Here is a 13,622-nt window from a genome sequence, read left to right on the forward strand (position 1 = left end):
CATCACAGTTGGGGTAGTTCACTCCACCAAAAATAATCAGAAATAAACATCAGGAATGGTCCCAGTTAGGAGTGCAGCAGTGACATTAAAGGAATGGCACTCTGAAAGGATTTTAACCCCTTTCCATTTGAGTATGAAGCAGAAAAATAAAGGGAGACTTCTATCACAGCCTGCTCCATCCAACCCTCTGTGCCAAGTCCCCAGCAAGAGAATCCTCTTTTTCATTGCCTTTTTTGTTGCTGTTTCTGTTGTGAAGTTCAAGTCCTCTGAAAATAGACTGCACTAATGGAAAGGCTGGCAGAAAAAGCTAAGACCAAGAATATTTCTAATGTTTACTTTATTAAAACAAAACAACCAATACCACACAATGAAAACAGGACACTTCATTCTATATATTTAGCTCTGGCCCAAAATTGGGGTGAAGGCAACACATAAATAAGGCTTTATCACGGGGCAGTGTGGTGTAACCTCCAGCCACAGAGCAGCTCTGTTCCTATCACCACAGCTTGGGCCAAGCTGAGAAGCAGCAGCATTCCAACCATGTCTGCAGCACTGCACTGTGCAGCACACACCAATTTCTGTCAGAACTTTGAGTTTGGGCAAGCTGCAGAGACAGATTTCAGCTTCACATGCAAACACTGAGAGTTTGAAGAGGACGGACAAAAAAAGAGAACACCAAAAAAAAACAAACCCAAAAAAAACAAACACCCTTGGTATCACCTCAGGAAATACAAGACACAATTATCATATAAGAGAACTACTGAGGTGTTTAGAGAAAGGAATGCATTTCAAGAAGAAGGAAAAGTAACTACCAGACTGCACCCTAAGGTTATTATACCCTGTAATTCAAATAAATATTCAGGTTGTACCTTAAGTAAAGGAGTAAGGACGATTCAGAGTACTTTTTCCAGCAACTGTGCACAAGACTACTGAAATGGGTTTTGGCACAGTACAGAAGAGCCCAGTGTATGAAAACAAACCTGTCTTATTCCAATAAATTTTAAAATGTGCTTCTATTAGTCTAAGCTGTTTTGAAAGCACGTCAGATTTCTGTCTGCAGTGTAACACCTCGATTAAGATGCTGGAATGGCTCAACCCAGCCCTGCTTGTCCCTTCCAGCAACATTTTAGACACTGCACTGCAAGACAGCAGTTTTTTGTGCTGTTATTTGCAGCAGCTCTCCCTGGGGTCCTGGCTTCACACATGACACAGCACATCACTTTCAGACCTAGCAGTGCCCTCTCTTTACAGTTTCCCATCATGGCATCTTCCAGTGGCACAGAATAACTAACACTTATGCCAGCCCCACAGCCCTACCAAGCCCAGCCTCTCCAGCCCCACTGCTGAGGCAGGGATCAGGGGTACTGAAAAGAATTTTTTTTAAAAAGGAAGAAAATAAGTACACAAACAGCTTTACATGTTAACAATCCCCAGCTGCCACCAGTCAGGGTGTGCCTCTAAGTTGTGTATCAGGCAGATAAGCATGCATAGTTTTCAAAGGAATCATAGTAGAGCTGCTTAGCATCTAAATCAGACGAGCAAAGCAAAATAACAAAGCCAAACTAAAAGAAAAGCATTAGGCTAATTTGATGCAGGTGCCTAATGTAACCAGTCACTAGGACAAAAATGCAGGAGCTATCATTGCTAAACATATATAGGGGTTTTTTTTTTCCCCTTTTAAAGTATTTTTACTGTTCCAAGAGCCACATTCTGCCTTATTTTAATTTCCCAGGAACTGAAGCACCTCCCAGTATTTGCAGTGGGAGAGGAGGAAAGAAATGAGTTGCTCCTCACTGAATATAAGGACCAGCAGAGTCATGACTTCACCCTCAGGACTCTGCACCTGTCCCACTGATCCTTACTCAGCTCACTCTTAGGAAGCAAACCTGTCATCAGCCACACAAACAGCAAGAGGCAGACAAAGATGTTTGCCAGTCCCAGGAGAGAAATTTCCTTCTTCTCAATGCAGTTCCCACAGCAGACCTCAGCAATAGGACGGGGAAACATCATCAGGACTGTGGAGGTGGAGGAGAGGGCTCCTCCATGAGCTCACTGAGGGCGTAGCTATAAACTTGGCATAACCCTGGTTTATTGTGCATTTGGAGGAAGCCCTGGAGCACATTCTGCTCACAACATGCAGAAGAAGTGAATCAATGCAGAGTTTGCACAGGTTCTTTAGAAAGGCAGCCTCTTACCTGCTTCGACAAACACAGGTCAAGGGTACAGATCTATTGACAAATAAATTGTCCACTCACACTAATAAAACAGTTCCTGACCCAAAGTACACGGAAAGGCAACAAATCCAAAGTTTACCTTCTCTCCAGCTGACTTTACAACACTGGTAACTTCTTTAACTGCTAGCTCAAGTGGTTCTGCTGGGTCATCTTCCTCAAACGTGAGCAACTGAGAATCCTAACAAGAAAAAAAAGAAGCATCATTAGGTGATGAACACATCACCTGAAAACAAGTGATAAAAATGCACTGCCAGTCAAGTTCCTGGAATTGCAAATGTATGTCAAAACTTCCACGTATTAATTGCACGACACCTCACTACATAATACCAGGTAGAGCCTGAAAACATATACTTAGGACATAACTATGGGCATAATCACAACTCATCTTTCCCTGTAGTAGAATATCAAGGTACACAGTGCAGAGCCAAGTCCATGAACGACAACAGGGTCCAGCAAAACTGCTGTTCTGCAGCAAAGATTTATCAGTGCTGCAGCTTGAAAAGGCGTGTTTGGTTTGGCCCACTAATAGGGCTGCAGCAGGCTATGCCAAAACTAAGAAACTCCAAATATCATCCTGCAGAGGTGAGGAAAGAAGCCTTCCCCTGCCCAGCCCTCCTCATCAGTGAAGGCAGACAGTGATGACAGCCACTCAGTCGTCACACAGACAGCAAGGCGAGGCAGCCTTTGGGCACTGAGGTCATACTTTCAGAAGCATCAGCACTGCATTCTTCACCTGCTACCCACACGGAGCACTCAGCCCCGCTTCCCTCATCACCCGAGGTTGTTTTGCACGCAGGAATTTCATTAGCTTCGTGCTGCTGACATTGTTTTGGGAGGCTGACAGCGGGAGCAACGCCACGCTGCAGTGCCAGGCGCTGAACTCCCGGCTCCAGCTGCTTACCTGGGCACGGAGGGTGTGCCTGTCCCTGTCCCAGGGGCTTTGCCCTCTGCTCGGGGACAGGAAGCTGTCACTTGTGTCTGCTAACTTTCGGTTCCCAGTACCTGTCCTCAAGCTGTCGGGATCCTTTTCCTCCACAAGTGCAGGGCAAAACAACCTTCATTTCCTAGCACAGCCCACTCTATTCTCAACCGCACCGTGCCATGTGAAAAGGTGCACAAAATATTTTCTTTCTACTGCACAACTTACAATGATACTTGGGAAGTGCTCATTTTTATTCCTTATCTTTCACACACACATGTTGCCCCACGCTTCCTTCTTCCCCAGCCTGCTCTCTGACATGTAAGAAGGAACCTCTGAGGTCTAAGATGCACACAAATTCAGAGACCTGGGGACATGCCACTTCCTAGAGTTTATCCTCAGCATTTTGCGCTGACCTGACAAGGGTTCAGTCCTCAGGACAAGGAAATCAGCTTGCCACAGCCTCACTTAACCTCCTCACCTCACAGGGCATACCATCACACACCAACGCGCAGGATGCCACACTGAGCCTTTTCCAGGAAGGGCGGGTTGGGATGGGAAGAAACACCACCTTTTGTGCATCCTCCCTGACCCGGGGCACAGGCAACCTGACCAAAGCCCGAGCATCCCATCCACCATCCAGCGGGCTCGGCGGCCACCAGCCCTTGGAGTTACACCACACACAGCAGGGCCTCAGGCATGCCGGGGGAAGCCCAGCTCTTGGAATTATTTGCCGAAGGACGGGCCGCAGGCCCAGGCCAGGAAGTTTCCATTGTTTCCTCCTCCCCACGCCCGAACAATGTTATCGGCGGCGCGAACCCCCGCCAGGGGCTGCGGGGGTCGGGGCTTTCCTTCCTCCCCATCCTTCCCTGCTCCCACTCCGTGCCTCCGGCCGGCTCCCTCCTGCAATCCCTGCCAAGCAGCCACCAACCGCACACGTGCAAATATACAAACACACACACGGAGGGTCAGGAACACACCCGGCACATCCCTGCAGCAAGTCCCGGCGTCCCTACAGCCGCTCCTCGCAGCGGGGAGCGCCCGGAGCCGCGTCCCGGCGCGATGCCCCACGGCCGGGAGGCGCCGGCCCCATCCCGGCGGGCGCGGGGGAGCCGCCGCCGGCCATCCCCCGTCCCTTCCCTTCCTCCGTCCCGCCGCCCATCCATCACCTGCATCGCGGCACTCACCGCCCGCTCCGCCGCCTCGGCTCGGAGCGCCGCCACCCAGGCCCGCCGCCACTGCCGCCTCCAGCTGCCCCGCGACAGCGCCCAGGCCAGCACCGAGCCGCCCTCCTCCAGCAGCTCGTCCCGCTGCACCGGCGGAGCGGGGGCCGGCGGCGGGCGGCCCCTCCGCAGCGCCAGCAGCGCGTACTGCACCAGGTACACGGCCAGCGTGGCTAGCGCCGCCACGAAGAGGGCGACCAGCGCGCCCCAGCGCAGCTCGGCCAGCCCGCCCGGCAGCCACGCCATGGCTGACCATAATGGGGCCGCGACTCCGGACCCGTCCAAGGCGCGCCCGGCGGGGAGCGGCGGCCGCAGCCCCGCGCAGCGCTCATGTACGGATTTTATTTAACATGGATTTTATTTACCAAGAAAGAGGAGGTAGAGCAGTAGAAAAAAGTAGGAAAGAGGTCTCAGAGAGAGAGCAGAAGATAACTAGTTGGATAGATAACTCTAGTTCTCAGAACATAACTCTAATTGGAACTGGAGAACCATAAGGTTCTTCCCTTCATTCTGTGGTCTTGTGGATGTTTATTTTAATTTGATACTATTGTTTACTTTACAACTGTTTAATATTATTATTAATATTATTATTTACTACTACTACTATTTATTTTTTTATTATTCTTTTTCTTACTATTTTTGTTTTTCTTATACTACTGTTTATTTTTCTTATTATTATTATTCTTATTATTATTTTTCTTACTATTTTTGGTTTTCTTCTTATTATTACTACTGCTACTATATCTCCTTATCTTTTTCTTCTCATAATTCTCATTCAACTTACTGTTCCTATTCCTTTTCTTGTTCTTATTTACTACAATTAGTTCTGCATCATATTCTTATTCTTACTCTTAGTCCTATTCTTATTGTTTTTTTGTTTTGGTTTGTTTTGGGAAGGTTTTTTTTTTTTTTTGGGTTTTTTGTGAGTGGGGAAGTTGTGGTCTTTTTTCTTACTAGTAATGTTTCTTAAACTCCCCATCTTCTTCTTCTTCACTCAGCTCAAAGCTCAGTTTGTGCCGTGTCCTTCTCCAGCAGCAAGGGCTTGACCCCGTTGCTGTGGATGCATTGTCCCGATGGGACTGCACAGGGGGTCTGCTACCGTTGCCTTGGGACAACTCTTGGCCAAAGGAGTCTTCCTCTTAGGAAAGCTCTTGGCCAAGAGAATCCTCTCAGTCAGACGGTTCTGGGGAGCTTCTGACTGCTTCTTGGGACAGCCCTTGCTCCTTGCATTCTTCCCCATGGAAAACTCTTGGTAGCTAAAGGCCTCTCCCTGGGGCAGCTCCTGCTTTCCTCATCCCAGCTGGAGAGTTCTCCACAGCTACTGACATTGCCTTGGGAGAACTCTTGCTTAAGAGACTTTTCCCAGATGAAGATCTCTTGGTAGCTCCTAACATCTCCCCATTGGGAAGGCTCATGATCCATGTCAGATTCCTGCTGTTCCTCTCAGTCTCTGACACACCCATTGTCCCCACCAAGTGCTCACTGAGGGCCTGCTCTTCTGACCAGCTGGGCAAGGAGCTGGGGACGAGGGTTGTCCCTCAGGGCTCTTGCATGGCTTCCCCAATGGCACAGACAGTGGATCCAGCTCACCCTCAGCACGTTTGCAAGGGATGGGAAGCTGAGCAGTGCAGGGACACCACGGAAGGAAGGGACAAGCTTGGGGACGGGGACCTGGACAAGCTTGACAAGTGGGGCCACAAGAACCTCATGAGGTTCAATGCGGCCAAGGCTCAGGTGCTGCACCTGGCCCAGGGCAATCCCCAAGTCCTGGATTCATCAAGGTCAGAAGAGACTTCAAATGCCTCAGATTAGCATTCAAATGCCTCCCCAGCCACTCCAGCACTGGAAAGTGTTGGATATGAGATTACCCCAAGTGCCATGTTACAGAAATAAGCATCATAGCTTATAGTTATTCATAGTTAATTAATTTAATCATAGTTATTTTATAAATTTAATTTTTAAAGCTGTGAACGTAACAATTTACAAAAAAAGGGAGTATATTCAGTCACTGGAATTAAAATAAATACAAAACCAAATACATTGCAAAGAGACAAAATCAATACAAACTTTTCCCACTGATTGTCTGCCTCTGTGCTCCAGAGTCTGTTTTCCACATGAAAGAAAGAGAAGGTTTGTAAGAGGCCATTCATGCAGTCTAACAGGAGGTTTGAAACAAGTGCTTTGTCAGGAGAGTGTAGCAGTGTAAAATATGCTTAGTTTGTCAAAACTACACTTTGGCCAGCAGAGCTTTTTGCAGCATTCCAGGACTCTGTGTGATGCCACCTTTACCTGCAAGATGGCTATAAGCATGTCTTTATTGAGATTTTATAGCCTCAGCCTGTGGTGGAACCACTGCATACCCCTCACTGACAGCTCTGCTGGCAGAAGCAGACCTGGAAATCTTCATTCCTGAAATGTGATCCCTCAGCATGTCCCCTCATGGAAGAGCCCTTTCACATGCAGCATTTCAGCCTTTCTCCCAGAGACAGGTAACAGCCCTGCCCTTCTTCCTGCTGGCTGTGGCAGGTTTGCTCAGGAGTTGTGGTGCCAGGAGAGGCACAAAGCCAGAACACTGCTCCCCCATGTTGTCCTGCCCTCATGTGGACTCCAGTCTGTTTTCTGTAAGCCCTTTCTAGGTGAGGCTCAGCACATGGGACACATCCCATCTGAGTCAGCACTTGAGGGTCTCTGTGACAGCTCTCTGAGGAGGAGGGTGATGGGTGTGCAAGCAGGGGCCAGGTGGGATGGCCAGAAGCCTCTGTGGAAGGTGCTCAGAGAACCACCTTTCCCTGTGTCGGGGCAGAGACAAATAACAGCGGACCCCGACAAGCTGGAGCTGATGTGGGGACGAGGAGGCTGGGACACGTCTGGTTCTTGGTCTGGAATAACCCTCCAAACTCGTCTTCCACAGAACATCCTCTTCTTAATGAAGGAGTCTTGCTTCAGGGCCAGGTGGGATGGCCAGAAGCCTCTGTGGAAGGTGCTCAGCAGCCTGGCACCAGGGATGTGCCACCAAGCAAGCTTCCATAAGCTGGAGCTGGTGTGGGGACGAGGAGGCTGGGACATGTCTGGTTCTTGATCTGGAATAACCCTCCAAACTCGTCTTCCACAGAACATCCTCTTCTTAATGAAGGAGTCTTGCTTCATAAAAAAGAAGCTCAGAGGTGATGACAGCATTAGACCTCCACCTCACTGCTTTTATTTTCAGTTCATTTGCAAACTCAGGAGACATCTGATCTGTCCAAACACCAATCTCTGTAGAAGAAAAAGCAATGTGTCCACCATGACCTCATAGCAGGAAAACTGCAATTCATTTACGGTCATTTCGTTCTTCTTTGCCCAAATACATACATCTCTTAATTGCTTAAGGAGACACACTGCCAGGAGCTGAGTGTTTAATCAGATCTGAAATTAGCTTTGTTATTAAAATACAGGTCTGGTCCTAAAAATGTCTTGAAAAAAAACAACCATGCCCCATGAATGTAATTGTTGACAAATTGGCTAAGTTTCAGAGCAGACGGGTCACAATGTTTTATTTGGACCAATCATAATTTTGAATTATGTATTAAGATATAAAGTAAAGCTGCAGAGCCATATTTCAATTCTATTTGAATTGACCCAAGTTGGGTCACCCTGGATACTTGTACTCACTTTTGAAGCCCTTCATGCACCAATAATGCAGCTCTCAAGGGGTCATGGTTTAACCCAAAACCAGAGCACAAGGAAAAAGAATGTGTGAAAACAAATAATGGCACCACGATGTTTGCATTGACCATAGCCCACCTGTCTACCACCCACTAATTTTATAAGTGTCATAATTCATAAGCATCATTATTATAACAATTTTGCTTTTCCCTGTAGGATCACACTTTCCCCTTTCTCGAAATCCAAATTCAAACTGAAAGACAGCAGGTTTAGATTAGATTTTAGGAATAAATTCCCTGTGAGGGTAGGGAGGCCCTGGCACAGGGTGCCCCGAGCAGCTGTGGCTGCCCCTGGATCCCTGGAATTTTTGGACATTTGGGCTTGGAGCAGCCTGGGACAGTGGAAGGTGTCCCTGCCCTGGCAGGGGTGGCACTGGATGGTTTTTAAGGTCCCTTCCAACCCAAACCATTCCATATCTGGTAATTAATCTATTCCTGAGTGGTCACAATTTTGCAAAAGGGACAAAGGCTAACAACAGACATTTTGTTTGGAATGTACCTGGCACTGCAATGGAAAAAAGCAAAATAATTTTTGGGACTATTATTTTTTCTATGATGATGACTCTCCAAAAATATATTGACCAAAACTTTAGCGAAATACCCTGAGTATTTAGAAACTACAACATGCCAAGCTGCCTTTTTAATTTTTTTTTTTTTCCTCTCCTTTATTTTCCCTGCTGGATCCCGTTCTTTTCTCTCCACCAGAGAGCGCCAGGATCCCCAGAGGTGCTGATGCTGGGACTCGCCAGGAGTGTGCGCTTCTCCCGGGCGGTACAAACACCCGTGAGCCCCTCAAACAGACTCCTGAGGACACTCAGACCAGCTGGCTTTGGGAATGTGGGACATCAGGAAGGACTTGGGAAGTAACAAAAGACATCTTCACGTTTTACACTGAGAGCAGCAGCACAAAGAGGAATTCTGTAGGAAACCAACAAGCTTTGAAAAATGCCTTCCTCCAGAGGAACAGTGAAAATGCTCCAGTTCAGCTGGACAGATAAAAAAATCCAAGGACCTGTGCATGTATAGAGAGAGGGCTTCACCTTTTGTGATGCTTTTTGTTTCTGTCTCCTCCTTGATGCCTGCACACAGCATCAGAGGCACAGAATAGATTATAGGATCATCTCCATAAAACAAAGATTCTATGTGATTTTCTCTTTTTTAAGCCTTGTAGTAAATACTTGGTAGAAAATACCCAATTTCAAATCTCATTTTAGTATCTGTGAATCTCTTCCAGACTTAGAATTTGGTACTTTTACAGTTTTTTTATCCTCATGCTTTAAAAAATTTTGTTTACATGCCTTTACAGACCTCTGTCAAATTTCTCCTGAAACAAATAACCTGAATGTGAGCTAACAAGGCAAAGTTTTCTTCTTGTGGCATTTGGCTGCTCAGATGATTGATGAGTAAAGAAGCAGCAGCAGCAAATATTGCACAGGTGTAGTTGTCACACCTGAGGAAGCCCTCAGGATGTGCAGTCTCCAAAAACTGTTCCAAGAGCACCAAAACGTCCCCTGGTGCAAGACTGTAGAGGAAATATTATTTAATATATTTTGGGTAGCTTTTTTTCCCCATAAACTCTTTCACAGACTTTATAGGACAAATTAATGGATGACAAGAGTAATAGATGCAGTTTCTGTCAGCCAAAAAGGGTTAGAGGTGTCACACCTCATTCATTAGGGAAGAAGGGAATAAGTGGGAACCAAAAAGAGCCATATTAATCACAGATGACACCTTAAAACAGAGGCTGTTTTTTTCTTGCTGTTCTTTTTGGCAGGGTCACAGCACGCTCTCCTCTGTATCTCACACTCTCCTGCTGTTGTCACTGTACTTTCTCTGACCTCTTCTGCCTTATTGTCCTTTGTTCCATCTGCCTGCAGAGCCTGCAAACCCCAGCGTGGTCTCTTCCTTCCAGCAGAAGCATCCCTGGATCTCAGTAATCCCAGCAGGTTTTTAACACCAGTGGACTTCACTGGAGAGCTGCACGTGGCTGGGTGAGAGCTGAGCCCTCAGCTATCAGCTCAAGCTGCTGACTACAACCAGGGCTCCATGACACTGAAGAGCTGAATCCATCCCAAATCCTGGACTGACAAGACATTAACAAATTGTTAAGAGTTTATCAGTTTAATTCAATTTAAAGCAAATTCTTTGTCAGCAGAAACTGACTTTCAATGTACTATTTCAACACATGCAAAATGGAAGAGAAATTAAAGTGTATGTTGCTTCATTGCAGCCAACACCTTGAAAATTTTTATTGCCAGAGTATTTCAGGACTGGAAACAGAAATATCATCCCTGTTGGTCTAATAGTAAGGATGCTTCTCTGTTTGTATATTGAATGATAGATGGAAATACCCTCTGAATGGAAGAGTAAACATTGCTGGATTTGTTTGCACACCAACTGTCTTAGAAAGGGACAGCTGGAATTGGAACAAAAATAACCACAAAAACAGGTGCCATGCTCATGCCATTATCAGTCCCTTTTAATAATTTTGATTTGTTTCTTGAGTTTTATGTCAAACACAGGCTTTTTGTTCTCTGGAGCATTTTCTGTGAACCATTCTAGCAGAGGTCAGTCTGTGCTGAAACAGTGATGGGGAGAGGACTGTGTGTCAGTATTAACTGGATGCAGGAAGAGCTGGAGTTGTTCTGATCTGAAAGAAGAAAGAGACAGCTATATCTCCGGGGATTTAAGACTGTGAATGGGTCAGAGAGCAGCTCTCCACCCTCTTTTTACCTTTTCCACAGCTCCCCTAACCTGTGAGGGGCAGGGATACCCCACAGAGGGACAAACCACGAGCCCTTTGTCCCCATTTTCAAGGACAGGCCCAAATCCTCCTGAGCTCAGAGTGCCCTTTTAACCCCTGATCCAAATGTTTGGCACAGTTGGTCCTTCAGCTCTGCCTTGTGTTCCACCTGAGCCATTGCCCTGCTCCCTCTGAGAGGTCAGTGCACACACACAGTGACAAGTGCTGGGGTTAAAAAGTGCAGGTGAGTGCTGAACACATCCTCTGTGCAAATCTTATCCTTTCCCACTGGATTTGTGGTGTCCCACTGACACCATTCCTTGACACCCAGGCAGGGATTTGCACAGAACTTGTGGGATGTTGATTCTTGAGACCTTGTCTCCTTTGTTAAATGTGGGTAAAACTGGTCAGTGGGTCCAACCACACTGCACGAGGCAAAAATGGCAGAGGACAGCAAATGTGGAGTCCAAGAAGTTGAGAAAATTGGCCTAAATGCTCTCAAAGACAGGTCACACCTAGTGTGGAGAGGAACTGAGTAAACCCCATTCCCAAAAGCTAAAAAACTCATTCTCTGCTTTATGGGAATCCACACACTACATTCCCACACAAGGGGTTTTGAAGAGGGAAATTCATGTAGCAAAACTGCTTTGGATGAGAGTGCTGCAAAACCAGAAACATTGCTGTGTCTTCTCAAACATCTGGCTCAGTCCAGTTTTAGATGGAGACATTCCTCCCACAAATCACTGATTGCACATGAAGCAGGATCTGGGCTGCGCTCAAGTTTTTAAGAGATTGTCTGGAGCAGTTGGTTTTCCTGTATTTTCCAGTAAAAGGTTCAGTGAGGCACTTACTAAAACAAACAACCCCCCACTATTTTAGTAATGTACAAGTAGCACTTCCATCCAACAAACAGAACAAAAGATGCTCTCTTACAAACTCACTTCCTACTCTGCAGACACAATGGTTTGTACAATAACAACACCTCTGCCAAGAGATCCCAGCAGAAGACACGGTGACTCAAAAGAAACAAAGTGTAAGTTTATTGGACGTCAACGTTTCTTAGTCAAGATCTAAGTAAAGAAAACACACAGTAGAAAAAGTTGTACAAAGCAGCAATGGATTTTACATTACATTAAAGAAAAAGTTGCCTTAATCTATTAAGTCTCAGTCCTAAAAAAAGTAAAAACCCATCCTGGTGTATTGAACAGATATAGAAGGTATAAGGTATACAGGATTATAAACCCAGAGTTGCTTGTCTTACTTCTATAATCCTTTAAAATGACAAGTGATTTTGTGTAACTAACCGGAAAACTCTCTAGAAAATATATTGGATAATTCCAATTTCTAGTAGGAAACTATTCCCCTGTACCCAAGCACTTAAAGTGATCCCATTTTCCTGCTTTTTAAAAAGGGACACTGTCAAGAATAAGCCTTAAAATATGTACTTTATGTGTATTTTGCACTTAATGCTGAAAAGAGGGTTTGTTCTGGTTTTTCTGTACACCTTTGAATCAAAGCTGCTGCTGCAATAGGAAGCTTGTGTCTTTAAAAGATAAAGACACACACAGAGAGTCTGGAAAAGGGAAAAAAAGGATTGAGTCCTTTATTCTGGAATAGTGAGAGGAAAAGCTACATGAAAAATCAGCTCAACCCACAGAATTCAGTTACATTTTTCAGGCATCCTCACAACAACTGAGGCTGCCCATAATAGGATTTTCATGCCCAAGCAGCTCAAGTGTTATGACTCAATTTGTTTTTAAATTCTTCAATATTAAAGTATTTCTAATATAGGTATGTTAATTTTTTGTATCCAGCTTTTCTCTTGATAGTGTCCCTTTTCATAGAGCAGTTACAGTACAGTTTTTCACAAGTCATTTTAAATAAACAAGAATCAATTACATTAAAAATACTATCAGGCTGTACTCAGCAACAACAGAAAAAAAATATTTTAACACTGATTCAATAACAGCAACACTAAAAAAACCCCCAACCAAAACAAACAGATAAAAAAAAAACTCCAACAAAAAACAACCCCCTAAGCTTGTTTTGATTTTTATCTAAATCTTCTGGTAGGAAAATGTAAACAATTTTATTGAACAGTATAGGCACATGCCAGATTACAGGCTCATGCCAGGTATTTGCAGCCTCACTGTTAGAGCCAAGAAATTAGGCATAGTCTGTCCTTATCCCATGGGAGGAACTCTTTTTAACACTGGAAGCTTGGAACAGCAACAGAGAACACGCAGAGCTTTGGAGCAAACCCACGTGTCCCACTTGGGGAAAAACGAACAACATCAGGCAAAAAAAATCTCCTGGATGTTCCTGCCTGAAGAGGAAACGCAGGCCAAGCCTCTTACAGCTGCTTGGGGTCACAGATAATGCAACATCTCATTTTTGAAACAGCCCAGACTGACTCTGGGCTCACCCTCTTCACCAGGTTATCTCCTCCATCACCTGCCAGGGGTGTTTGGCTCTGCCTCACCAAAATCCCAAAACCAGAGACAGAGACGGTTCTCTTACTGGTTCGTGTGTTTTGCTGCCATTGCTCACTTTCAAGGTTGGTCGTGGTCCCAATTCAGCAAAGAACTTGCACAGAACAATTAAAAAAAAAAAAAAAAAAGACTGATCTTAATGGATTTAAGATAGGCTTAGAGGCTTTGCCAACGCAGTGCCTGAAAGGAAAAAAAAAGTCCCAAACCAAAATAGGTTTCATGGCTCAACACTGCTCCCCTGAAATGCAACACTAGTTTCCACTCCCACTGAAGCAGGATAGTTCTCTGAGATTTATCTGATAGGTTA

At 45.5% G+C, this 13,622-nt stretch overlaps 1 protein-coding gene across 3 annotated transcripts in view; it reads right to left on the minus strand.

Annotated features, from left to right (window-relative positions):
• C2CD2 (C2 calcium dependent domain containing 2) overlaps positions 1–4,700 on the minus strand; it is a 32,448-nt gene extending 27,748 nt beyond the window's left edge. For all 3 annotated transcript variants that reach the window (XM_041399895.1, XM_041399894.1, XM_041399896.1), the window contains exons 1-2: positions 4,341–4,700; positions 2,314–2,412 (exon numbers count right to left, since the gene is read on the minus strand). In XM_041399895.1, coding sequence (XP_041255829.1) covers positions 2,314–2,412; positions 4,341–4,622 — 381 coding nt within the window. In that variant the 5' untranslated portion in view covers positions 4,623–4,700. The remainder of the gene's footprint in view (positions 1–2,313; positions 2,413–4,340) is intronic.
• Between the last annotated feature and the right edge of the window lie 8,922 nt (positions 4,701–13,622).

Source organism: Onychostruthus taczanowskii, unplaced genomic scaffold (assembly GCF_017590055.1).
Source record: "Onychostruthus taczanowskii isolate IOZ18803 unplaced genomic scaffold, ASM1759005v1 scaffold17, whole genome shotgun sequence".
NCBI lineage: Eukaryota > Metazoa > Chordata > Aves > Passeriformes > Passeridae > Onychostruthus > Onychostruthus taczanowskii.